This window comes from Palaemon carinicauda, chromosome 20 (genome assembly GCF_036898095.1).
Source record: "Palaemon carinicauda isolate YSFRI2023 chromosome 20, ASM3689809v2, whole genome shotgun sequence".
NCBI classification, from domain to species: domain Eukaryota; kingdom Metazoa; phylum Arthropoda; class Malacostraca; order Decapoda; family Palaemonidae; genus Palaemon; species Palaemon carinicauda.
In genome coordinates, this window is record NC_090744.1 from 128,029,843 (window position 1) to 128,055,118 (window position 25,276).

General features: G+C 37.0%; 2 protein-coding genes across 2 annotated transcripts; one reads left to right on the forward strand and one right to left on the reverse strand.

Annotated features, from left to right (window-relative positions):
- Nucleotides 1–3,588: 3,588 nt before the first annotated feature.
- Nucleotides 3,589–8,441, forward strand: LOC137659644 (uncharacterized). Its single transcript, XM_068394478.1, has 4 exons — nucleotides 3,589–3,672; nucleotides 6,885–7,610; nucleotides 7,805–7,995; nucleotides 8,192–8,441. Exons 2-4 carry the CDS (start codon nucleotides 6,885–6,887, stop codon nucleotides 8,298–8,300), a joined length of 1,026 nt encoding a protein of 341 aa, XP_068250579.1. The 5' UTR covers nucleotides 3,589–3,672; the 3' UTR covers nucleotides 8,301–8,441.
- Nucleotides 8,442–13,234: 4,793 nt separating this feature from the next.
- On the reverse strand, nucleotides 13,235–23,824 carry LOC137614445 (loricrin-like). The gene is made up of 4 exons (XM_068344254.1): nucleotides 23,695–23,824; nucleotides 21,587–22,654; nucleotides 14,373–14,563; nucleotides 13,235–13,440 (listed from the first exon to the last, which is right to left on the reverse strand). The coding sequence occupies exons 2-4, from the start codon at nucleotides 22,652–22,654 to the stop codon at nucleotides 13,332–13,334; spliced, it is 1,368 nt and encodes a 455-aa protein (XP_068200355.1). The 5' UTR covers nucleotides 23,695–23,824; the 3' UTR covers nucleotides 13,235–13,331.
- Nucleotides 23,825–25,276: the final 1,452 nt, after the last annotated feature.

The window sequence follows — 25,276 nt, forward strand, 5'->3', positions numbered from 1 at the left end:
GCAGGGGATTCAATAAACCTGTATTATGTTGCTTAAGTAATAAGGGTTTCGATTTATATCATTTGCTAAGCTTCTCAATGCAAGAAAATCCCAAAATTGCTAGACTAGATGGCTATCAGAGATACAAAAATGTCGTTGCTCTAATTTGGTGATTTTTTGTTTATTATTATTATTATTATTATTGTTGTTGTTGTTGTTGTTGTTGTTGTTGTTGTTGCTGTTTTTCTTCTTCTTCTTGTTATTATTATTATTATTGTTATTATTATTATTATTATTATTATTATTATTATTGTTATTATTATTATTATTAGCTAACCTACAACCCTAGTTGACAAAGCAGGATGCTATAAGCCCAAATATTTGGACCTTCAACTACAGCAGAATTCTTATCAGGATATTATTTTTTTTTTTTTTTTTTTTTTTTTTTTTTTTTTTTTTTTTTTTTTTTTTTTTTTTTTTGTTAAATAGAGTTACCTCAAATAAGAACATCATTTCTAAAAACACTCCGAAATCTTGGAAGTACTAAAACTCGTTCGTAACGTATAATGTTCAACCCATTCCCAATTCCATCTGAAGAATATCATCTCACAGACGCGTAATGGACATTGCCACTCTCCCTAAATTAAATCATGGATTAATTCCTATCATATAGAACAAGAAATAAAATGAGCAAATATACGCGCAAACCTCAAAACATATCAGCAAGGAAGAGAATGCAAAAACCCAGACCACACCCTTATCTATGATTTCGATCGTTCCAGGAGAACTCTTTCTTGCACTAATTCAGTTGAAATATCTTTTGATCATTACTAATATGAACTGATATAAAACTTAATTCAGTTACCCCCCAAGAATATCCATTACCTCAAGGTTACTTTCTTTATATGTTTCCTTTGATCCAATTTAATATAATTTCCGAAGTTAGTCTTCCATTAACGTGAAATTCTTGTTTCCCGGACAGCTGATCTCTCTCTCTCTCTCTCTCTCTCTCTCTCTCTCTCTCTCTCTCTCTCTCTCTCTCTCTCTCTCTCTCTCCATTCTTTCAGTACAATCTTAAAATTACTAGTTTACAGAATGTAAGTAAGCAATGAATTATAACAGATTATTAGTAAATTGTGTAACTAATGTTTTTCAGTATGTGACGATGATTCAAATCATTTATTCGACAAAGTTATTTTTCATAATTTCACTTTTGCTTTGTAAGTAAATTTGCTAAGTAGCTGAAGAGAGAAATATCGATTGAAACCCTAAATTCCCCGATTCCCTTAAATGACATTAAAAGAGAATAAGCTAAACATATGTTGTAAACACAAGAACCGTACTATTTCTCGTCCATTAATATTATCATTATCATTAGTTAAGCTACAACCGTAATAGGAAAAGCAGAATTTTTCAACCCCAAGAGCTCCAAAGAGTAAAGGAATAGTGACATAAAAAACAGACTATAAATAAGAACTATAGCAATTATGCAATAAATTAAGATAAGTAACAACGTTAACAGATGCCATACACAATCCATGAAATAAGACATGTCTATCTGTTTAACAGAAAAGCAATTTTTTACCCATTATGAACTATTTCAAACTTTTAGATTTATATATATATATATATATATATATATATATATATATATATATATATATATATTTATATATATATATAAATGTATATATACATATATGTATGTTATATATATATATATATATATATATATATATATATATATATATATATATATACAAATATATATATAAGAATTTAGATTGGGAAAATGTAGGAATCAATATAAATGAAGAATACTTTAACAACTTATGACTGGCACATGACATACTTGTGTTTTGTGAATCATGGAAAGAATTACAAAAGATGATAGAAGATTTGAATTAAAAAAAAGCTAGACTGTAGGACTAATGTTCAATTAAAATGCAGAGACAACAAATAAGAGGTATGGGTGAGCCTCTGGAGATTGTTTATGAATATTTGTGTTTCCTCAGGACACGAGACGAAATTAAAAGAAGGATAAGCATAGGATGGAGAGCATTTGTTAAAAATAATGAGATTATGAAATGTAAAATGCCACTTCTTCTAAAAAGAAAAGTATTTAATATGATGATCCTACCAGTAATAAGTTATGTATCAGAAACATGGAGCCTTATCTAAGCTTTAGAACATAAGCTCACAAGCTAGTCACAGCTCAAAGAGGTATGGAAAGAATAATGGTGGGAATAACACTAAGACAGAAAAAAAGAGCAACATGGATACGAGAGCAAACTAAATTAGCGGATATCTTAACAACTTTTAAGAAAAAGAAATGGACATGGGCAAGACATATAATAAGAATTACAGACAATATATGGACATCTAGAATAACAGAATGAGTCCCTACAGATTTTGAAATAAGCAGAGGAAGGAAGAGAAGACGATTGATCGACAAGCTAAGGAAGTTTGCGGGTGTGGACTAGCACAGAAAGACCATAGCAGACTGGAGTGGAAGACCAAGTCTGAGGTATTTGTTCTCCAGTGGATTAGTAACGGCTGATGGTATATATCACCATCATCATCTCCCCCTACGCTTATTGACACATTGCCTCGGTTAGATTTCGCCAGTCGGCTCTACTTCTCCATTCATCATCTCCTACCTCACCCTTCATAGTCCTCAGCCATGTGGGCCTGAGTCTTCCCACCCTTCTAGTGCCTTGTGGAGCCCAACTGAACGTTTGGTGAACTGATCTCTCTTGGGGAGTGCGAAGAGCATGCCCAAGCCATCTCCATTTACCCCTCATCATGATCTCATCTACATATGGCACTCGAGTAATCTCCCTTATAGTTTCATTTTTAATCCCGTCCTGCCATTTAAATCCCAATATCCTTCCGAGGGCTTTATTCTTAAATCTACTAACTCTATTGGATATTGTTTCATTGTCATACCATGACTCATGTCCATAGAGTAACACTGATCTCACTAAACTGATATATATTCTGATTTTTATATTTAATTTCGGGCAATTTAATTTCCAAATTTTGCCTAACCTAGCCGTTGTCTGATTTTCTTTATTTTTCTATATTTAACTAAACTCTAATTCTAAAGACCCTGTATTGGAGATCATAGTTCCTAAGTACTTAAATGAGTTTACCTCAATAATCCTTTCTCCTTCCAATGGTATTTCATCTTCCATTGCATACTCCGGTGTCATCATCTTTGTCTTTCTTCTGTCTTTCTATATATATATATATATATATATATATATATATATATATATACATACATACATACATATTACTAAAACACATGATGCCTCCCAAATTACGATGCACAAGGACTCGTGCAATCAGGTGCGTAATTATATATGTTAACTCATATTTATATATGCACTACGTTCCTTTAACAAGTGTAAGCATTTGCATAAGTCACTTCAATAAGCCATAAGTACCGCTTGAATGTTCAATTATAAAGATTATAAAGTACAGAGACTCCCGCCATCTGTTGAGGGTCTAAAAAATTGGGTTTGTTTAGAACACGACATTCATTTCAGGCTCCTTGGTCTTTTGTGCCATATACCTGTAAACACAGGTGATGTAGTGAGCGAACTGCATGGTGTTGTCAGTGAAGTCATCAATTACAGTGATCTCGTTAATATTCGACTTTCTCTGGTACTGTATCTAGTCTCAAATGTAAGTAGTTTAACTGTTCTTCTTCTTTGGTTAAGTTTTTTTAATTAACACAGCATGTAGGTTATGTATGTATTTTGGTGAAGACATTATTGGTGCGGTTCTTTGAATATAGTTTGGCTACCGGTTTTATATAGTTAGTGGGAGTAACGGATCTTAATATTTTAATTTTTCTATGAATTTTGCGTCTAGATTATGTTACATTGTTGCATAAAGGTTGATAACTTTGCCTTAAATTCGATCTAAAACTATCAAGGTGATATTTTATGCTGTCTTAAGAATCTGAATATTCCCGTACTTTCCCGTTTAAATCCTACCTTTATTATCTGCATACAAGTTTAATTAATCTGAATATTCCCGTGCTTAAATTAGGATTTTGTACTTTTAATTTGATTAAATTTATTACATTCTGCTTTTATATTATGAAATCCTTTGCTTAAATTAGGATTTTATACTTTTAATTTGATTAAATTTATTACATTATGCATTTATATTATGAAATCCTTAATTACATTATGCATTTATATTATGAAATCCTAAAAGTTAAATATATCTAGATCTTCCGGGTGTCAATTTTTATCGCAGACTTATTTTAATTATGTACAGAGTTACCTAATTTCCTCCCACTTTATCACAGATATTAAACTATCTGGCATCTACTCCTAGTGAAAAAGAATGAATTTAACGAGGCCAGGTTTAGCCAAGTGACATTTTGATACTGTTACTTGGAGAACTTGTAAATCTTCCGTTGAGTAGAGGGTGCTTTCAATTCTCTTGCTGGCCTTGATAAAAAACCACTGTTTTCGTTGGTTTCACTCGAGGTGCTCTATTAACACTACGTCTTTTTAATACAAACCTGCTTACAAAGTTAGTTTTAGATATTTGTTTTATTTGTTGTCCCAAAAAACGTAGAAAATCCAAAACTGCTTAAAACTTTGTAGTTTTTTTTTTTTTAAAATATTCTCTCATTGTCCGTTTTATGTAAGACTTTATGGCTTTAACTTAAACTTCTACGTTCCTTTCGTCGAAGTAACTTATTTCTAAATTCTCTCCAGTCTCAAACTACAAAAAGTAATATAGTTCCTTTCCACGTGTGCTATTTACATAAATGCTTTCCTTGTAAATAAATGCTTTCCTTGCTGGGTTAATCTCCATGTAGTATTTCCTGATAGTAGCATCCTAAATTTCTAATTAGGGTCTAGCTTGGTTAGTTGCAATAGTAACTTCGACTATTAAGATTAAAGCTTATCTAGTAACCATAGCTTCAATGGAGTAAAGCTAGACTGGATTCCTTGGGCTTGTGGCATCCTGCTTTTTCAATAGTTTTAGCTTTGCTACTAATGATGATAAAACTAGTCAGGTTGCCCCCTTTTTTTTTAATTGGTGTTTTGGCTTGGCTAGTAACACTATTTTAACACTGGATTAAAGCTTGGTTATTAACGATAGCTTGCTGGCTTTAAACTAGTTTTTTATTTCTAGGGAGTGGGACTATAAGCTAATACTTTCTTGATCTTTGTAATTCTCCTAGATCCTGACAAAAACAGGTAATACTTGCGAGGCTTTGCCATGTCTTAGTGATGTAATAAGAGACAACTATATATTGGTGTAAGCATATAGATATTTGTTGTCTAGATCTTTGTAATACCTCCTAGATCCTGACAAAAACGGGTAATACTTGCGAGGCTTTGCCATGTCGTTGTGATGTAATAAGAGACTACTATATATTGGTGTAAGCATATAGATATTGGTTGTCTTTATCTGCATACATAGTAGGGTAGGGCAAATCTTACTTGGAATGAGCATAGAGAACTGGAAGCATTCTGTTATATCCAAATGTAGGGCTGAGTTTTATATAAGGGCGTTGTTGGCTTTTATTTGCTAGTATAGTTTAAACAGGCCCTTAATGTTTTGTTTTAGCAGGGCTTTAATAATCTATTATAGAACTACTATTATTGGGTTTAACTGATCTTTAATCTCTTGTAGAACTACCTTTTGGGTCCGCATAATACTAGTATATTAAATCTAAATGCCAATTTAGTCTTTGAATCTGCTCTTTAACTGAATTTATTTCTTGAACTACAGAAGTTTGGAACAGCACTAGATATACTAGTAAAACTAGTATATTTATCTAAACGACTAAGACTTTGAAACTGCTCTAGAAGCATTCTTTAAGACTTTGATATCTTAGTCACTACTCTTAATACTTTGAGCTGGTGGGTAGAACTACTATAATTAATCTTTTATGTTATTAACTAACTCCTTTTAATTGTAATCTTGCATAACCCAGGTTATCTAATGGACTGCCGGGTCTAAATTATATTAATTTATCTTATTTAATGAAACATAGTACATAAATTACACATATGAAATCTATACCCCTTTAAACCTCTTAAGATCGGTGAATGTTCCCCCGAACTATTAAGGTAACAATTTATACCCTACATGGGAGCTACCTTGCCCCATCAAATTTAGAATAACCCTGCCTTCAGTTTAAAATTAAATATGTAAATACAATCCACTACTGAACTACATGCCTTCGTATTTAGATCGCAGATTAAGTATACGAACCTTGTAGCCTACTTACTTAACAAATTCGCTATCTTATTATACTATACTTGCCTAATAAATTTGCCAAATATGAGTTAATATTTGATTTTTTTTTTCAAAACTACTTTATATATGTATGTGTATATATGTATGTGTATATATGTATTTATAATTATATATTATATATTATATATTATAATTATATATTATATATTTATAACTATATTATGTATTTATTTATAATTATATATTATATATTTATTTATTTATAATCTTAAAACAATATTATCTTTTTGTCTAGCGGGAGAATTGTGGAAATTATGCCAAAGAATTTTTTTCTTCGGAGATGGTTACGGATATATTTTAATTAATTAAATTTCGCTATTTCTGAGTCTGTACACGCCTTATACTTCACATTTATTTTTTTTTCCTTGGGTGCCCACCTAATATAGCTTTAATTCTAGTTAAACCATTGCTTGTTTTTAATTCGTTAATTATTAAGAATCTTATGGTTGCAACAATTTTATTTATCTATTTCACTAACATGAACTAGCTTGTAAAACCATTTAGTTTTTGTAACTCTCCATGGCCTTTAGCCTAAGTAGATCGAATTTTTTCTAATCTTTCTTTCTATAATCAATATTTCTTATCTAAATTCTTTTTTACAGATGCATTTTGCAGCTATTCAATTGGTACTTCTATCTTTGGTGTACAATGCTGCCGGAGGGCCACAACTGGCACAGAGTTCTACAAGCTCTACAGCTTCTGGCACTGGCTCTAGGAGAGTAGTTTCCTCGGGAACAGATAACTTGGCTTTGGGATCAGGTTCCCAATCATCTGGGACCACTACATCTGGGAGCTCTGGTTCTGCCTCTTCCAGATTTGTTTCTGGCTCTGGGTCTCAATTTGGTGGCAGCAACAGCTTTGGAAGTTCGGGATCGTCCTCCGGCAACAATAGGTTCGTGTCTGGATCTGGGGTTGGCTCTGGCTCAGACTCCAGCACAGGCTCTGGATTTGGGTCTGCTGGAACAGGCTCTGGATTTGGGTCTGCTGGAACAAGTTCTGGGTCAAATACCGATTCGGGGTCTGGTGCCGATTCAGCTTTTGGTTCTGCACCTAGCAGTGGATTCATACAAAATGTAGGAGGAACAGTGTCTGGTAGCTCTGGCACACAGTTCGTAAACAGAGGACAGTTCATCGTAAACCCTGGACAATCTAGCCAGTCTTCTCAAGAAGGAAGTTTCTTTGCAAACTTCTTGCAGCAGCTAACGATAACTGTTACTGAAACCAGAACAATTGATAACTATGTGACTGTTACAGAGACCATCTTGAACAGTGTGCCAGTAACTATCACTGGATTCAACGTGAACACTGTCACACTTACAACATTCGGTGTAAGTATAAACTTTTTCACGTTTGGAAACTTAAAACTTAAAGAGAAACACTTTTACAACATTCAGTCTATACTTTTTCACTTGTGGAATTTTTACCTTAATTAAACTTGAAAACTAACTCTTACAACATTGGGTGTTAAGTAGTTAACTTTGAGTAACTGAAGTTAGCAAAAAATATTTATCTACTCTTTCAGACACACCAAACTGATGTCGATGATATTGTAGCGCTGACATCAACTGTAGTTGAAAGGCCTGTAACAGAGTTCGTAACTACTGCCAAGTCCAACTTCATTTACGTAACTGATGTTTCAGTGGAGGTTTACACTATAACCCATAACGCTCACTTGATATCGCAGACTGTACACACTACTGTTGTAACCGAAACGTAAGTCTTTATTACTGGATGTTTCTATAAGAATCAGGCTATTTAAAATTTGAATTCTCAAACCACTACGAAAGCTCCTAAACTTTAGATTCATAAATTCATTCTAAAAATCATTCTACAGGCTTCAGAATAGATTTGTCACGATACTAATCTTATTACTAAAATTAAACTGAATTTTCTTTTTTTATATCTACAGGTTGACTATGTCTTCACCAGTTGTCAGGACGTTCTTGACCACCGCAACTGAAACTAGCACAGAACACCGGACTGTTGTGAATACTGTATTTGTCCATGGATATATGTAATTTCTAAAAGTTTACTATTTTATAACTTCGTCTTTAAGAGTAACTGTCTTTTATTTTTAGATATGTAAAGCTTTATTTAAAATGTGCCTAATTAAAATGTACTGCGATGCAAATGAAAATAAATTAATATGGTATGAAATTTATCTTCGTATTCCTTTTCCAATACGGATTTGCTTTACTTTTTTTAAACTTAAAAGATAGATAACTAAATTTCTGTTATCAGACTTGAGTGGTTTGATAAGTAAGCCACTCTATGGCAACATTTGAAGGTTTACCACAAATAAGAGTACTTTGAACTAGTATCGTGAATTAATTAGAAATTGATAGTTTGATAAAGCATGGCTCAAAATATGTTTAAAGGGCTGAAGGTGTATAATAGATGGTTACATTTGTCAGTATACCGATACAGTAACTAGAGGCAGATTATCTGGGAATAAGGTGCATACCATTAAATTAGATAATGGCTTCTGAGTGATGTACACGTACGGCTTAATTAATATGGCCTTATGTTCGTTACCATGAATCTTTGCTTACAGGGGAAAAGTACCAATAAGACTTATAAATTGGGATGGGTTAATCTAATGGGCATAGTTTGATGATCATTTAATCTATTAGCCAGCTAGATAGGTTTAGACTCTTTAATGTTTCTGCAATGAGGCGAGTTTCTTTTGATGTACGGCACTAGTAGCCAAGAAGTCTTCTATTCGTGGAGAATGTTTTGTAAAAAAGACATTGAGACTGTAGGTTATGCATGCATAGAAAATTTCTAATTGGGATTATATAATTTCACCTTTTAAATCCCTGCTTATCTTGTAAGCTTTGTCCTTTTGACAAAATATTGCTTACATTTACGTGATTTTCCACTCCACAATAATGGTGACTTAAATTGCTTGGGCATATAACCTAGAAGAGTAATAAGTACACTGGCACTATACCATGTCCATAATTTGAATGCGTATTATATTTCTAGGATGGTTTTATATATATAATATATGTATATACATTATAAAATCCTATCACGTTTAAGATTGGTTATTCGACGCAGTTAGGATATTTGTAACTCTAATCTTAAGCTTTTTTTATTATTGAAGCCTCTCTATTAAAAACATTTCTTGATAACTACAAGCTGTCGAACATAGTTCGGGCAATGGTGGCCAATGTCTGCAACTTGAGAATACAAAAACATTCTAAAACTAGTATTTTATACAATAGCGTAGTGTTACTGAAATTAGGATCACAGAAATTATAAATCGGATGGAAAGACACTAGGACTGGAACTAGAAAGACACTAATAAACAGAAGGAAATTGCTTGACTTGTGATAAGGAAATTGACATTTGAATTGGCATTAGTTTGCATCCATCTCAAATACCTACATTTAGAACTGCAAGGTAAAAGCAAATGTTTATATAGTGTACTGAAATAAATCTGCATCCAAAAGATATCTGCATCCAAAAGAAAGTCAGCTTTAGAAAACTAGGACTTTACTACTTTACCACATTAAACGAATAAATTAAAAATGGCAACTTGACAATACATTCAAAACACTTTTATTACAAGGGGCCTTTTAAGTAGTCTTAGCGGTTTTGTCAGAGAAGACTGCATGATTGATTTTATAAATATATTTTCGCTATTGAGTGAAACCTTAGTTTTTTTTAGACTTAATGATTAAGCCTAGTAATATACAGATTGCACTTTTGGATCTAAAACCAAATCGGGTATTTAAGTCTAATGCGCTTTCAAGTGCACCTAAAATTGACATTGGTAATCATTACCATGTGAACCTTTTAAAGGATACAATTTAGCAAAAGTTATGCCACTTGCTAAACAAGAAACAGATGCGATTAAGGATTTTCATCGAAGAACAAATTGAGGTAGTGACTGTAGGATTTAAATTTGAAGATGTTGCTCTCATTTACTAATCAAACTCCCTGATGGTGATTTGAGGAACGTAAAAAAATCAGTCTTGAACGGTTATGCCCATCTTGCCTGCATACGAATCTTGCTTTTTTTTTTTCATTATTAATACTTCCTGAAATTTTCTATTAAAATTCAGAAGTGTCATTCTGTTCTAAAACTGCTACATCTGTCCACCCTTATATATTCATCGAGTGATTATATGGCTGGATGGGCGGCTGACTATTGTCCGACCTAACCGACTGCACTCTGCCCGACGTCTGGCTCAAGTCATACATTCTCCTGTCTGTGCCTACTGTGTCTTGGACCGTTCGATTTGGTAACGCTGATTTAAAACGAGAGAATTACGGGCAAATTAGTGTCTGTCCTGTATTTGTCCCTCGTGTGGAGGGAGCTTAAAGCCAGATGCCTAGTCAGGCGCCCATCCAGTGCTTCGACAACGGGCATGGGCCTTCGATGGCTTTTACTTACTTTACCTAGATGGCTACTTTTCCGGTCCCATACAGGAGGAGAACCCCACTCATTACAGGACCTCCGCTGTCATTGTATCTTGTTCGTTCCAAGTATTTATCATTTCAGATCACGTATTGTTCATTTATTGTTAAATCGTCACTGTAGTAAGACTGTTTAAATAAGAAAGTCTTCAGTTTCCTCTGGAAAGCCTTAATGTCTTCAATCATTCGAATGTTTCGTGGAAGTTATTAGATAGTCTCGGGGCCGCATATTTAAAGGCTCTGGACATATATCTTGGTTCCAACAGTTTGAAGCCATCTGTAACTATTCTCATGTCGACACGATTTGTTGGCTGCGCAATATGTAGCAATTTTCTTGAAGTATTTTGGACGACCGGTTCAGATAATTTGGTGGGTTATTCTACGTATTTTAAATTCAATTCTCGCTTTAATTGGCAGCCAGTGTACATCAATTAGTAAGGGTGATCCTTTCTCTAGGTGGGACACTTTTTATCAGTCTTGCTCCTCTGTTTATTATGTTTTGTAATTTCTTAAGTTGGACTTTCGGTAAATTGTAATAGTTATAGTAGTCAGTCCTGGTAATAACACAGTTTATCACAAGTTTCTTTACTGAATTTTCGCCCTGGTACTTTTTTATAAACGCAATATATTAGATAACCAGCAGTTTTTATTACATTATTTATTTGGGCATTTAGATAGGTTACAGTCAATAAATACACCTAGATCTCGAACTTTACTAGATATCGACACAGAGTCGTCATTTATTTTCATTTAAATGTCACCCAAGTTAATTACGGCCATGGTTGCCTTGTTTATGACGTCATCTACACGTGATCGCCAACAATACCACAAAATCTATAAGTATTTGCCCGCCGAGCATTTGCCCCTCGTGTGGAAGGGGCTTCAGCTTTCAAAATAGTTCTGTATTCCCTTTTAGAAACTTTAGGTGAGACAGCTCTACATGTTAACGGTAGCCTACTTCAGAGCGGTACTAATGATCGCAGATACCTTATCGAAATACTGTAAGCATCTAATTGTTCAAGAACATTTTTATAATACCATATATCTAATTAGCCAGGGAATAAATTTTATTATAATTAAATATAAACTTCTTACCAGGAGTGAAACCTTAGTTCATTCAAAGCTTTTCGAAAACCTTGAGTAATTACATTAAGTGTCAATCATATCTTAATTCTTCGATGATTTAATATCCTCTAGTGGAATAAATATGTTTATAGTATCTACCTGTCCAGAGTCAATTGTATTTAAGATAAAGTCATATAGACCCCTCTCTCTCTCGGCAGTGATCACATCTCCCGCCCCCGCACAACATTCCTGTCTGGTTAAAAATATACTCTGCCCAGCAGACAAGCCTGTTTAGTTATTCTTCACTCGTGCGCAACACTGGCAAAACATCGCAGTTGTGACACGAAGATTAATTCATGAAGCAGGACCGCAAAATGTTACTTTGGTAATATGAAAATATACCTACAGTTACGGGCCCACAGGGCACTGTTAATACCTTAAGCAATGTATACTGTGTACCATTCAAGTTATACCAGCTGGAGGAATACCTTCAGAGAGCACACAAGACCACCATCAAGGTTTATAAATTTATTACCTACATTCACAGGATTTCTTCTGAATCAGTTTCAATCTAAACTACGCGTAACCACAACGCAGTGTCTATAAAATGTAACAACCGGACAGTGTCCATCGGGCAAACAGTTACCAAAATAAGACTTGGCAGAGACTTATCTAACTTATCTAACCGCATCAAGTGTCGACCAGAATAAAAAACGAATATTTCAATACTAAAACTGAGATATACTAAATGGGAGAAAAAAAAAAGAAAAAAAAATAAGTAAAAAAGATTAAAAATTCTACATTTACAGAAAATCGTCAGTGATTAATATAATTTTTTCTTTACTTTTAAAGTCTTTGCGATACAAATAATGCAGCCACACTAAAACTGTACTAGCTAAATACTGGCTGTTTGATATACTCCAAGTGGTGCAGCACTAAACTATCTAATGCACAGGGACACTGTCTGGGATTTAAAAGAAGTTTACGCCAGGACTGTTATTCGTAAACTAAGATAGAAACTTAAAAAATTACAGAACTACACATCCTAAAGAGACAGCAAAAACAGCTTTATGAAAGAAAATCCAAATTAAAAAATAAGCTTGACCCTGGGTAGTAGTACTAAAAATGCAGCCGAACCTTCTGTTTCATGGGTGTTTGAGAACCTCGATAGTATATAAAATTAGCAGTTTCTGTGCTAAAGACCATGAAAAATTTCTAAGCCAGAAAATACCAGATGCACATAGCTGCTACGAAGTTTAAGAGGAAAAACACCTTTATGCTTATTATTACAGGGATCTGTAAACAATTAAGGCGGGCAGTTTTTTCAATCTGTTCCATATTTAGTTTTAAAGGAAATAAGAAGAATCACTGTATACAAAAAGACTGCATTAGCCAATTTTAAAAATCATAAAATACTCATTGGCCCCATCATAAGATTAGGATAGAACTTTAAACTAAATATTTTTGGCCTTTTTTTATTTTACATTACAATTTGGTTAAAATATCACAGTCGTCGATTTAAATATATAAAACTGGGTATCCTGTAGAACTTAAAATCAGTTATAACCATGAGAGAATACGGTATTAACAACAGTCCGGTATTCAGTGGAAACAGCAACCGAAGTAGATAGGGAAGTCCTAACGATCGGAGAAGTCAGTGTCAATCTGGAAAAAAAGCAACCATAATTAATGCATAATATTTAGTAACTACCATCATTTTAGTAAAAAAGAAAGTTTCTTCTTAATAACCGAGCCCTTTAGCAACTAAAATGATTACCTCAATGAAATAACTATATTGAAAGTACAAGAAACTAAAATCCAAAACTGGGTCGAGGATAAAAATCCTAAGCCTGTGTAAACCCACCCTCAGCCTGCTAGTGGGTGACCCTTGCAGGTGTCACTACAAGAAAGTTTAGAGCGACAGCAATACTTTGTGTAGGAATTATGTCATCCATAAATGGTTGCAGAGATCTAAAATATTTATCTTTTAAAAGTTATTAGTCATGCGATACCAAACCAGACTTAGAGTCACCCTGAAGAGAATTAAATCTCTTCAAAGAACCTGGACACCAGAAAAGACTTTAATTTCATATAATCACCTAATAAAAGAAATATTACAAAATACCATAGCCTCAGCAGCTGACAAAGATTCTATGATCAAAAATATTAAGGCATTAGAGAATTGCCCAACTAATGAAAACTTTGAGATTCTAATTGTAGTCAAAACTTCTTAAACTAAAACTTGTCCAAATTTTAGTTATAAGCTTCTTAAAACTAGCTTACAGCCAGTTAGAGTAAATAGCCCATGCAAAAAAGTTCTAATATGATATTTTCATAATAAAATAAATTTTTGAATATACTTGCCCGCTGGTTATATAAAGAGCTGGCGTCAGGGGACTTCAGCTCTTTTATATAACCAGCGGGTAAGTTTTATATTTAAAAAACCAGCGGGTAAGTTTTATATTTAAAATTGAACGGTAACTCTAGGAGCATTACAGTTGCATTTAATTATCAGGAAACTTGAGATACTGAATTAAATTCATTGTCAAGGCGACACAAGTTCTAATTTGCTACCTAAATAAACAAAAACTACTTACGTTTGAACAACTACAGTCGTGAATGTGGTTTGAGAGATCAAATGGGCACTGTGAGTAATGGTAAAGATGTCTACAGAAACTTCAGTCACGTAAACGAAGTTTGACTTGGCGGTAGTTACAAACTCCGTCACTGGCCTCTCTACAATTGTAGTGGCTAGCGACATAATATCATCCACTTGAGTTTGGTGAAGCTGTTGGAAATTAAAAATATACCAATGCTTTAAATACGGCTTAAAAGACCTTCGTAGTATAAAGATCGATCAGTAATTAATCAATAAAACAAGATGCTGAACTAATTGCTGCAGTCAAGATTATTAAAGCCATTATAGAAAAGATTTAAATCTCTAATAGAAATAGAAAGTTTAAAGCTTTAAAGTAAACTTCAAAGTTATGGTTAAGATTTAAAGCTTTAATAAAAAATCTAAATATTTTATAGAAAAGATGTTATTTTCATTAGTAAAATAAATTTTTGAATATACTTACCCGATAATCATGTAGCTGTCAACTCCGTTGCCCGACAGAATTCTACGGAAGAGATACGCCAGCGATCGCTATACAAGAGGGGGGTGTACTCACAAGCGCCACCTGTGGCCAGGTACTGCAGTACTTCTTGTTGACACCACTTCAATTTTTCCTCGGTCCACTGGTTCTATGGGGAGGAAGGGTGGGTCAATTAAATCATGATTATCGGGTAAGTATATTCAAAAATTTATTTTACTAATGAAAATAAAATTTTTCAATATTAATCTTACCCGATAATCATGTAGCTGATTCACACCCAGGGAGGTGGGTGAAAACCAGTGTACATGTATATCAAGAAGCTAAGTATCCCGTATTTCATATTATCAGTTATTCAAAATAACCATGAAATTATAAGTACCTGGTAAGGAAGTCGACTTGAGCCATTACTCTGCCTTAAATAAGTTAGTCTTCCTTACTGAGCGCAGCGTTCCTCTTAGGAGGCTGAACAACTCTAAGGTGCTGAAGTATCAAGGGCTGCAACCCATACTAAAGGACCTCATCACAACCTTTAACCTCGGCGCTTCTCATGAAAGAATTGACCACCCGCCAAATCAACAAGGATGTGGAAGGCTTCTTAGCCGACCATACAACCCATAAAAAGTATTCAAGAGAAAGGTTAAAAGGTTATGGGATTATGGGAATGTAGTGGCTGAGCCCTCGCCTACTACTGCATTCGTTGCTACGAATGGTCCCAGGGTGTAGCAGTACTCGTAAAGAGACTGGACATCTTTGAGATAGAATGATGCGAACACTGACTTGCTTCTCCAATAGGTTGCATCCATAACACTCTGCAGAGAACGGTTCTGTTTGAAGGCCACTGAAGTAGCCACAGCTCCCACTTCATGTGTCCTTACCTTCAGCAAAGCAAGGTCTTCTTCCTTCAGATGAGAATGTGCTTCCCTAATCAGAAGCCTGAATAGTAAGAAACTGAGTTCTTAGACCTTGGAAAAGAAGGTTTCTTGATAGCACACCATAAGGCTTCCGATTGTCCTCATAAAGGTTAAGACCTTTTTAGATAGTACCTAAGAGCTCTAACTGGGAAAAGTACTCTCTCCAGTTCATTCCCCACCAAGTTGTACAGGCTTGGGATGTCGAACGACTTAGGCCAAGGACGTGAAGGAAGCTCGTTTAGCAAAAACCGAGCTGCAAGGAACATGTAGCCGTTTCAGATGTGAAAACAATGATCCTGCTGAAGGCGTGGATCTCACTTACTCTTTTAGCTGTTGTCAAGCACACGAGGAAAAGTGTTTTTAAAGTGAGGTCCTAAAAAGAGGCTGATTGGAGAGGTTCAAATCTTGATGACATAAGGAACCTTAGGACCACGTCTAGATTCCAGCCTGGAGTGGACAACCGACGTTCCTTTGAGGTCTCAAAAGACCTAGGGAGGTCCTGTAGATCTTTGTTGGTGGAAAGATCCAAGCCTCTGTGGCGGAAAACCGCTGCCAACATACTTCTGTAACCCTTGATCGTAGGAGCTGAAAGGGATCTTACTTTCCTTAGATGTAACAGGAAGTCAGCAATCTGGGTTACAGTGGTACTGGTCGAGGAAACTGCATTGGTCTTGTACCAGCTACGGAAGACTTCCCCTTGAGACTGATAGATTCTGAGAGTGGATGTTCTCCTTGCTCTGGCAATCGCTCTGGCTGCCTCCTTCGAAAAGCCCCTAGCTCTTGAGAGTCTTTCGAAAGTCTGAAAGCAGTCAGACGAAGAGCGTGGAGGTTTGGGTGTACCTTCTTTACGTGAGGTTGACGTAGAAGGTTCACTCCTAGAGGAAGAGTCCTGGGAATGTCGACCAGCCATTGCAGTACCTCTATGAACCATTCTCTCGCGGGCCAGAGCGGAGCCAACCAACGTCAGCCGTGTCCCTTTGCGAGAGGAGAACTTCTGAAGTACCCTGTTGACAATCTTGAACGGCGGGAATGCATACAGGTCGAGATGGGACCAATCCAGCAGAAAAGCATCCACGTGAACTGCTGCTGGGTCTGGAATCGGAGAACAATACAACAGGAGTCTCTAGGTTATCGAGGTAGCGAACAGATCTATGGTTGGCCGACCCCACAGGGCCCAAAGTCTGCTGCAAACATTCTTGTGAAGGGTCCACTCTGTGGGGATGACCTGACCCTTCCGGCTGAGGCGATCTGCCAAGACATTCATACCGCCCTGAATGAACCTCGTTACCAGCGTGAGCTTTCGATCTTTTGACCAGATGAGGAGGTCCCTTGCGATCTAGAACAACTTCCACGAAAGAGTCCCTCCCTGCTTGAAGATGTAAGCCAGGGCTGTGGTGTTGTCAGAGTTCACCTCCACCACCTTGTTAAGCTGGAGGGACTTGAAGTTTATCAAGGCCAGAAGAACCGCCAACAACTCCTTGCAATTGATGTGAAGTGTCCTTTGCTCCTGATTCCATGTTCCCGAGCATTCCTGTCCGTCCAAAGTCGCACCCCAGCCCGTGTCTGATGCGTCCGAGAGGAGACGGCGGTCGGGTTTCTGAACAGCCAAAGGTAGACTTCCTTGAGAAGAAAGCTGTTCTTACACCACGCGAGAGAAGACCTCCTCTCTTCGGAAACAGGAACTGAGACCGTCTCTAGCGTCATGTCCTTTATCCAGTGAGCAGCTAGATGATACTGAAGGGGGGGGGGGGGGGAGGTGGAGTCTCCCTAACACGATGAACAGGGCCAGCGATGAAAGTGTCCCTGTTAGACTCATCCACTACCTGACTGAGCATCGGTTCCTTCTCAGCATGCTCTGGATGCATTCTAGGGCTTGGAAGATCCTTGGGGCCGACGGAAAAGCCCGACTCTTCCATACCCAGGTAGACAATGGTCTGGGATGGGACGAGCTGAGACTCCTCAAAATTGACCAGGAGGCCCAGTTCCTTGGTCAGATCCATAGTCCATCTGAGAATCTCCAGACAGCGACGACTTGTGGGAGCTCTTAAAAGCCAGTCGTCTGACGGAGCCGGACACAAGATCATGGTACTGCTGCACAGTCTGTGAACTGTCAACCATGGGGAAGCGAGGAAGTACAGTGACAACCCGAAGCTGTCTAGACTGTCTGGGTCGTACAGACAACTCCTTATCGGGTTGCTGAGGTTGCCGCACTGCGTCACAACAAGTCACTTCTGCTGGTTGTTGAAAGTCTTCCCAGTGACACACTGACTCCGTAAACAAAAAATCCTCTAACAAGGACTAAGCTTGGACTGCATGTCTTGCAACACAGCTCAAGGTCTATGGGAGCAGGTGTGGTAACAGACGGGGTTAGCGACCGAAGTGGAACCATTACCTTCCCTGGAAGCATGTTATGCTTAAATAAAAGTCCATAGGAGGCTACGCAGCTAAAGGCTCCTCTCCAAATGACAGTCCTCAAGGGAATATCAGAAGGAGGGAGAAAAGCACTTTCTCATCTACAGGGACCATATCCGAGAAAAGCTAAGTTCTCTCAGTGAGGGTTTCACTGGTGCAAAAGCAGCAGACTAGAAGGCAACGTTATGAAACTGCTTGACAGTCTAGTGAGTGGGCAACAACCAAAGATGTGTGACTGAGAAGCATGCGGTAAGGTATGCAGCGCATGCTGTATGCAGAGCATGCTGTATGTAGAGTATGCTGTAAGGTAAGCAGAGCATGTTGCATGGCGTGTAACATTTCTCAGAAATTCCATGACCAGTGCTAGATTGAGTAATATCGCATTACTGTCCATTGAAAGTGCACGTGCCGAGGGAATTGATTTAGACTGTTTTGTTGATGAAATTGAAAGCCAGCATGATAATTGTAGAATTAAGCTGCACTAAATATACGTACTATAATCTACTTCACCTCAGGAGAGGGAAACTCGCCCTGTTGGCAACACTGCATACTTCATGCATGCTTGCACGGGGATTTAATATCAACATAATATTTACATTACATTCATAACTCATGATTCATTTTTGTTTTGAAGATATTTTTGCCATATTTTGCGATTTTGTTAAAAATATATTGCAAGGAATACATATATATTTTTTTATTTAAGTAATACGAATAACCTCCATTATCATAATGTTTGTGTAGGCATACATGTATATGATTACAAATGCAAGTTATGAAAGCAATGAGGTGTTATTATTGTCATTTGTTATTTCAAAGTTGAATGGGAAGAGGCTCAAGTTGAGGAGAAAGTGGCAGATGCATGCGTTGAGGTGGCTGACTCATAGCATGAGGTTCCTGACTCAAGAGTTGCGCTTGCCTCAAGGGTTGAGGTGGCTGCGCAGAGAGAGGCTCTTGACTCACGAGTTGAGGTTCTTGAGGTGTGAGCTGCGAGAGTTAAGGTAGCGGCTGCGCAGAACGCAGTTCCTGTCTCACGAGTTGAGGTTCCTGAGGAGCTAGCCTCAAGAGTTGAGGCTCTCGCCTTGAGGAAAGTTGAGGTAGCAGCTGCGAGAGCTGAGGTGGCTGCCTCAAGGATGGTAGAGGTTGTCGTACCTCAAGAGGTTGTTGCCTCGAAGGTGGTCTAACTGCAAGAAAATCTTGCCTCAAGGCATAAGACTCCTGCTCCCATTGTTGAGGTTGCCTTAAGGAAGGTTGAGGTTGCTGCACAACGCTGGTAACTGGCAACTCCGAACGCGGTAAGGTAGCTTGAGGAACCTCAACTTCGTACGCCTGGCAGACTGGACTGCGGTGAGGCGGAGCGCTCGCAGGAGGAGGTGTAACCTTCTCAGCCTGAAACTCACGCATTAAGACCGCAAGCTGCGACTGCATGGACTGCAGCAAAGTCATCTTGGGATCAACAGACGATAAGGTCTGTTGAGGCAAAGCCTTAACAGAAGATGAGGTCTGTTGAGGCATCGCCTTACCTCTCTTAGGAGGTGTGCAGTCACCTGATGACTGCGGAGAGTCAGAGCTAACCCAATGACTGCATCCGGGTTGTTGAACTCTAGAGGTCTGGACTTTACGTTTAAGAGGTCTTGAGACCCGAGTCCAGCGTTTTCTCCCCGAAATTTCTTCTGCAGACGAGCAAAATAAGGGCTCAATCGTCTGCGGGTGGGAGTGACGGTCTCTGTAAGACACGCCCGCAACCACCGAGGATACTTCTGTGCGCCGATCAAGGCCTGCCGAACCCTTTTGCCCTTCGACATTGCTTCTCCCCTGGGCTTGGGAGCTTGCAAGAGGTCCCGGACTGGGAGGACGACTGGCACGCACAGAAGTACCCTCACGCACAACACTGTAACACTTTGCGCTTATCACTTTTGATTTTCTGTTTGCACTTATTTCACTGAACTCGAAACTTTAAGTGGTTTGTACCTGAAACACGCAATTCTATCCTTCCTTAAAAGTTAGTAATTGCAAAAACAGAATTACAATGTAACAAAAAACTAATGAAAGATAAATAATTCAGTGGCTGGAAAGAGACTAAACACTAGATCAAATAAACTACGTTTAAAATCTCTCACCGCATAAAGCTTGAGAACAAGAATAAAACTCTAGAAACGTTTACCTTCTTCCCCTAAAGAGACTAGGGAGAAGAGCAAAAACGATAACAACGTTACTCGCTTGAACGAAACGTTTATCCAGCTCTCTCTCCCTCCGTCTCTATCTCTCTCTCTCTCTCTCTCTTTTGACTTAGAACCTGAGAGAAGAGCCCAATCATATATATCGTTAGAACATAATATTGTTAAAGGAAAAAAACTGAAATATTTCCCAAATAAAAAGTTCCTTTATTAGAATTAAAACCATTAAACTAAGAAAGAATGAACAAAACGCTAGAAACGGTTACTCTTACTGCAACGTGACACCGTGAAAATTCTCTCTCTATCGTAACGATAGAGCGCAAGTTGAACGTTCTGAACGTCAACAACTGCAGAGACAAAACAAAACGTTAGTTCAACTTTGAAAACAGTAAGAGACTATCAAAGAAATTCTTTCAAAAACATTAAAATAGCATAATATGTTAACAGGTAAAACCGAAATGACGGGCTCAATGTTAATTAACTTCGGTACCAAGAAAAGACCGCCTACTATTAGGAAAGGTCGAATATAAACAAATATAAAAATTAATTTTAATAAGTTTATAATAAAAGGAAGTTAATCGAAGAGGCCTATAAAAGGCGGAGAGATACAAAATAAATCTATAACTTTTGTTAAGCAAAATTAAGAAAGAGAGTCTATACTCTCTTAAACACCAACACTTCCGTCTCAGGGAAGGGTCGGCCATTTAAAAGTGAAAGAGAGTTCATACTCTCTTCGTCACCATAATTAATCAAATTAATTCCAAAAGCTAGCTAAGCTAATGATAAAACTTCCTGAATAGCGAAAGCTAAACTCTAGAGCAAATACATCACCAAATCGTGAGCAAAAAAATCCAGAATCAACAGCGTATCCATGTAGGTCTAGCCGGAGGCACGACAGAGGAAAAATTGAAGTGGTGTCAACAAGAAGTACTGCAGTACCTGGCCACAGGTGGCGCTTGTGAGTACACCCCCCTCTTGTATAGCGATCGCTGGCGTATCCCTTCCGTAGAATTCTGTCGGGCAACGGAGTTGACAGCTACATGATTATCGGGTAAGATTAATATTGAAAAATTTAAAGTACTGATAGAAATCTAAGTTTTAAATATTTTGAAGTAAACTTAAGTTTTAATATAGGTTCCTGAAAAATTTAATCCCGCATTTAAACTATAAACAATTTAATACCACATTTAAAGTAAACTATAAACATACTTACTCCTCTAGTCGTAATAGTAACAGTGTTATATGCAAATCCCGTTATAGTGACTGGTACACTGTTTAAGATGGTTTCCGTTACAGTAACAAAACTGTCAATTGTTGTAGTATCAGTCACGGTTATGGTCTCTGGAGCCAAAATTTGTGCAAAGTTACCCTGATTTGAGGAACCAAAAGACTGGCTACCAAATCCTTGGTTGACAAATCTGATGCCCGATCCACTGCCTTGACCAGAGCTAGAGATAAAGCTGCCTTGTCCCTGATTGACAAACCCAGATCCAGTTACAAATCCACCTGTTCCACCAATCACTGGACCGGAGCCAATGACACTACCTTGGCCAGAGCTAGAGACAAAGTTACCCTGTCCCCGATTGATAAATCCAGATCCAGATACAAATCCATCTGTCCCTCCAATCACTGTTCCAGAAGACTGCCCACTTGACCCCTGATTTTGGTTAAATCCAAAGCTGGATCCACTAGATTGTCCGGATCCAAAAGACCCTCCGATCTCCCTTCCAGAAGACTGCCCACTTGACCCCTGATTTTGGTTAAATCCAAAGCTGGACCCACTAGATTGTCCAGATCCTGAAGAGCCTTGACCAGATTGTCCTAAATTTACGAACTGGATGCCTGCGCCAGACACGCTAGATGGTCTGGAAGAAAATCCTGTCTGGCCCTGGTTGACAAAAAAGTTACTAGAACCCCCAGAACTTTGTCCACTAGTTGCAACTTGCCCCTGGATGAAGTTATTGCCTTGTGATAAACTACCCTGACCACTGCTACCACCTATTAAATTAGAGCCCACATTAACGTTAGCTGGGGTTGCAGGTCCGACTATTATGTTGGAGGACCCAGCATTTTGGCCGGAACCAGAGCCAAAGTTTGAGCTTGTTCCACTGTTACCAGATACAAATAAGTTTCCACCCGTACCGAAACCACCGAAGTTAGAGGCAGGATTTATCAATATTTGACCAGAGAACCCAGGATTATTTGGTCCCAGAGATCCAGCATTAGTATGCTTATATTGATGCAGAAGAGTAACAAGCACTAGCGCAACCGAGGTATACATCTGAAAGTAAATTTGATGCGATCAGAAATGGTCTTTCACCTTTCAAAATTTTAAGATATAATAAGCCAATAATAAGCCAATTAGGTACAAAGTTATGATTAACTTTCAAGTAAATCTACTGGGTATAAAATTAGTAGAATTTAGAAATTATCTTTAATCGAGGATATCTTCAAAAGTTACAATCATTCAGAGCTAAAATAAATAAAGCGTCGCAAGGTATACACCAAGCACTTAGAAGAAAAAGAAAAATTTGAGAGAAAAGTTTGCAGAAAGATTTTAGCTAGAGCATAAAGACAGGCCCTAATTACCAAGCATAAAAAAAAAGGAAAAAAAAAAAAAAAAAAAAAAAAAAGATGTCATTGGTAGCATGGCGATTAGTAAATTTCAAAGTTTTTAAATTTAAACAAATGAAGTAAGTGGCAATAATTAGAGCAGAAGACTTAAGGGCGATTAATAAGTCTTAATGTTGTTCAATGCATAAAGCGAGAATATTTTAACCAATGCAATTAAATAAGATAAAGGATTAAGAGTTCAGTAAACCTGATTTTATAAGAATGGTATACCCTGGTATGCTTAATTGAAAAGAACTTAGTGGACTAAATACCATGGTATGCTTAACCCTGGTATGCTTAATTGAAAAGAACTTAGTGGACTAAATTCATAAGTTACTGTACAGTACATGGCGTTTTAAAGTGAAAATATACGAACATACGTCTAATTGAGAACCATGAAATATGAATAACGAATTAAACATGGCCGCGAAACCCAGATAGGTTTATAACTGGCTTTCCAAGTGAACTACGGCACCAGAATTTGTTATACACATAGGTAACAATTAGTGAGCAAGTTAAACTCAACTACAGATGTAATAGACTAATAGTAACAAGATAGCTTCAACAATTTAGGTACTAGATGGATATCCCTACAACCAAATCTAGTAAGACAAAGGCGGCTTGAAATTATGGTCACACGAATAATATATAATAAGGAATAATTCGCTATCAACATCAAACCTACATTATCAAAACTATATACCATACCTTTAAATGAACTTGATGGCTTATTTCTAGTTGTGTGTTACACTTAAGCTACTGCTGTCACTGCTAACATACGGACAGGAGGGCTTATTTATAATGTCCCTCATGCCAGTACAAAAACACCCTCGTCCATGGAACGGGAAAAGGTCTATAAAAACAACTGAAAACCAGACAAGTTGCTCTACGGATAGATGGCGCCAGGGTGGTTGTTTGAATAATTTTTTATCCCATTTTCTTTAATTGGTCTGTCATATTATAGTTTCCTGACATACGTCAATAAATTCAGTCTATGCTGAGTTTTCATTGTAAACGAAATATAGACTGAAGTTTTTGGAGAGAAAAAGATTCTCTCTCTCTCTCTCTCTCTCTCTCTCTCTCTCTCTCTCTCTCTCTCTCTCTCTCTCTCTCTCCTCTCTCTCTCTCTCTCTCTCTCTCTCTCTCTCGTTAACTTCTTTATCGTATGAAATTACAGAAAAATATCTCATGGTATAATTACTAAAATTTATCCAAACTAAAATAAACAGGAGTAGGTCGCGTTTTACTTTTTTATTTTAAATGCGTCAAATTGTAAAACAAAGATATATGCCTCTAACGAAGTTAGTAACCTTATATGAAATGCCAATATATATATATATTTTTTTTTTAAAGATATCTCACTCAACTCGTAGCCCAGTCATTCCCTGACCATATATTTCGGAGAGTGGGTGGAGGGTGGGTGTGCAGCTGATATTTTCGGCGGCGGATTCAATAACTCCTATACCAATACATATATTCAAATGAAATTTTATGGGATTTTTTAAAGATATATAAACTTTGCTTCTGCCTATTTTCATGTTCACACCTGCTGTAGGCATGCCCTAGCTGTCATTTTTGTTCGTAAGTGAAGACTTTTAGCTAAAAAAAATCAGTGAGGAGGAGCAGACTACTCCCAGAGTTTTACAAATATCTAAATTCTTTTCACAGGATTTGGTGGGTGATATGTGAAATAAATTCATACCAGTTTTTGTATTGATACCTGCCATAAAAAAGTAACAGTAGCTATTTTTCGATATCCGTGGGAGGCTGATTTTCAGCGGCGCCGTAAATTACTCGTAGAATACTACACATATCTAAGTGAAATTTTCAGGGATTTATGGGATGGATATTTACATTGTCCATACAAATTTTCATGTTGATATCTGCTATGGTAAAGCCACACCAAACGTTGATATCTACATTTGAAAAGACACAGCTATCATGTAACCTTCTTACATATGATGTTAAATGTAGCAACATTACAATGAACTACGTGATAGTGAGTGACATCAACAAGGGACAATGCCGATCTCATAAACAATATCCGTCCCGAGTTCAGCTAGTTATTATTATTATTATTATTATTATTATTATTATTATTATTATTTGTATTATTATTATTATTATTATTATTATTATTATTATCATTTAGCTAGTAGACCCTCTTTCAAGGTTTCATTGAAAATAATAGTGGCTTCAGTGGCAATTATCCTACAATTGAGCTTTTCAATGGCTCAAACTTTCTTTCTCACATTTGTACCGCACTTCACTAGCAGCTGTGCTAGTTGGA

Coding starts and splice junctions, on each gene's coding strand:
- LOC137659644 (XM_068394478.1), top strand. CDS start 6,885: ATGCATTTTGCAGCTATTCAATTGGTACTTCTATCTTTGGTGTACAAT. Junction 7,611..7,804: donor TCACACTTACAACATTCGGT/GTAAGTATAAAC, acceptor CTACTCTTTCAG/ACACACCAAACTGATGTCGA. Junction 7,996..8,191: donor ACTACTGTTGTAACCGAAAC/GTAAGTCTTTAT, acceptor TTATATCTACAG/GTTGACTATGTCTTCACCAG.
- LOC137614445 (XM_068344254.1), bottom strand. CDS start 22,654: ATGTATACCTCGGTTGCGCTAGTGCTTGTTACTCTTCTGCATCAATAT. Junction 14,564..21,586: donor TTACTATTACGACTAGAGGA/GTAAGTATGTTT, acceptor AATTTCCAACAG/CTTCACCAAACTCAAGTGGA. Junction 13,441..14,372: donor ACGACTGTAGTTGTTCAAAC/GTAAGTAGTTTT, acceptor CTTTTTTTCCAG/ATTGACACTGACTTCTCCGA.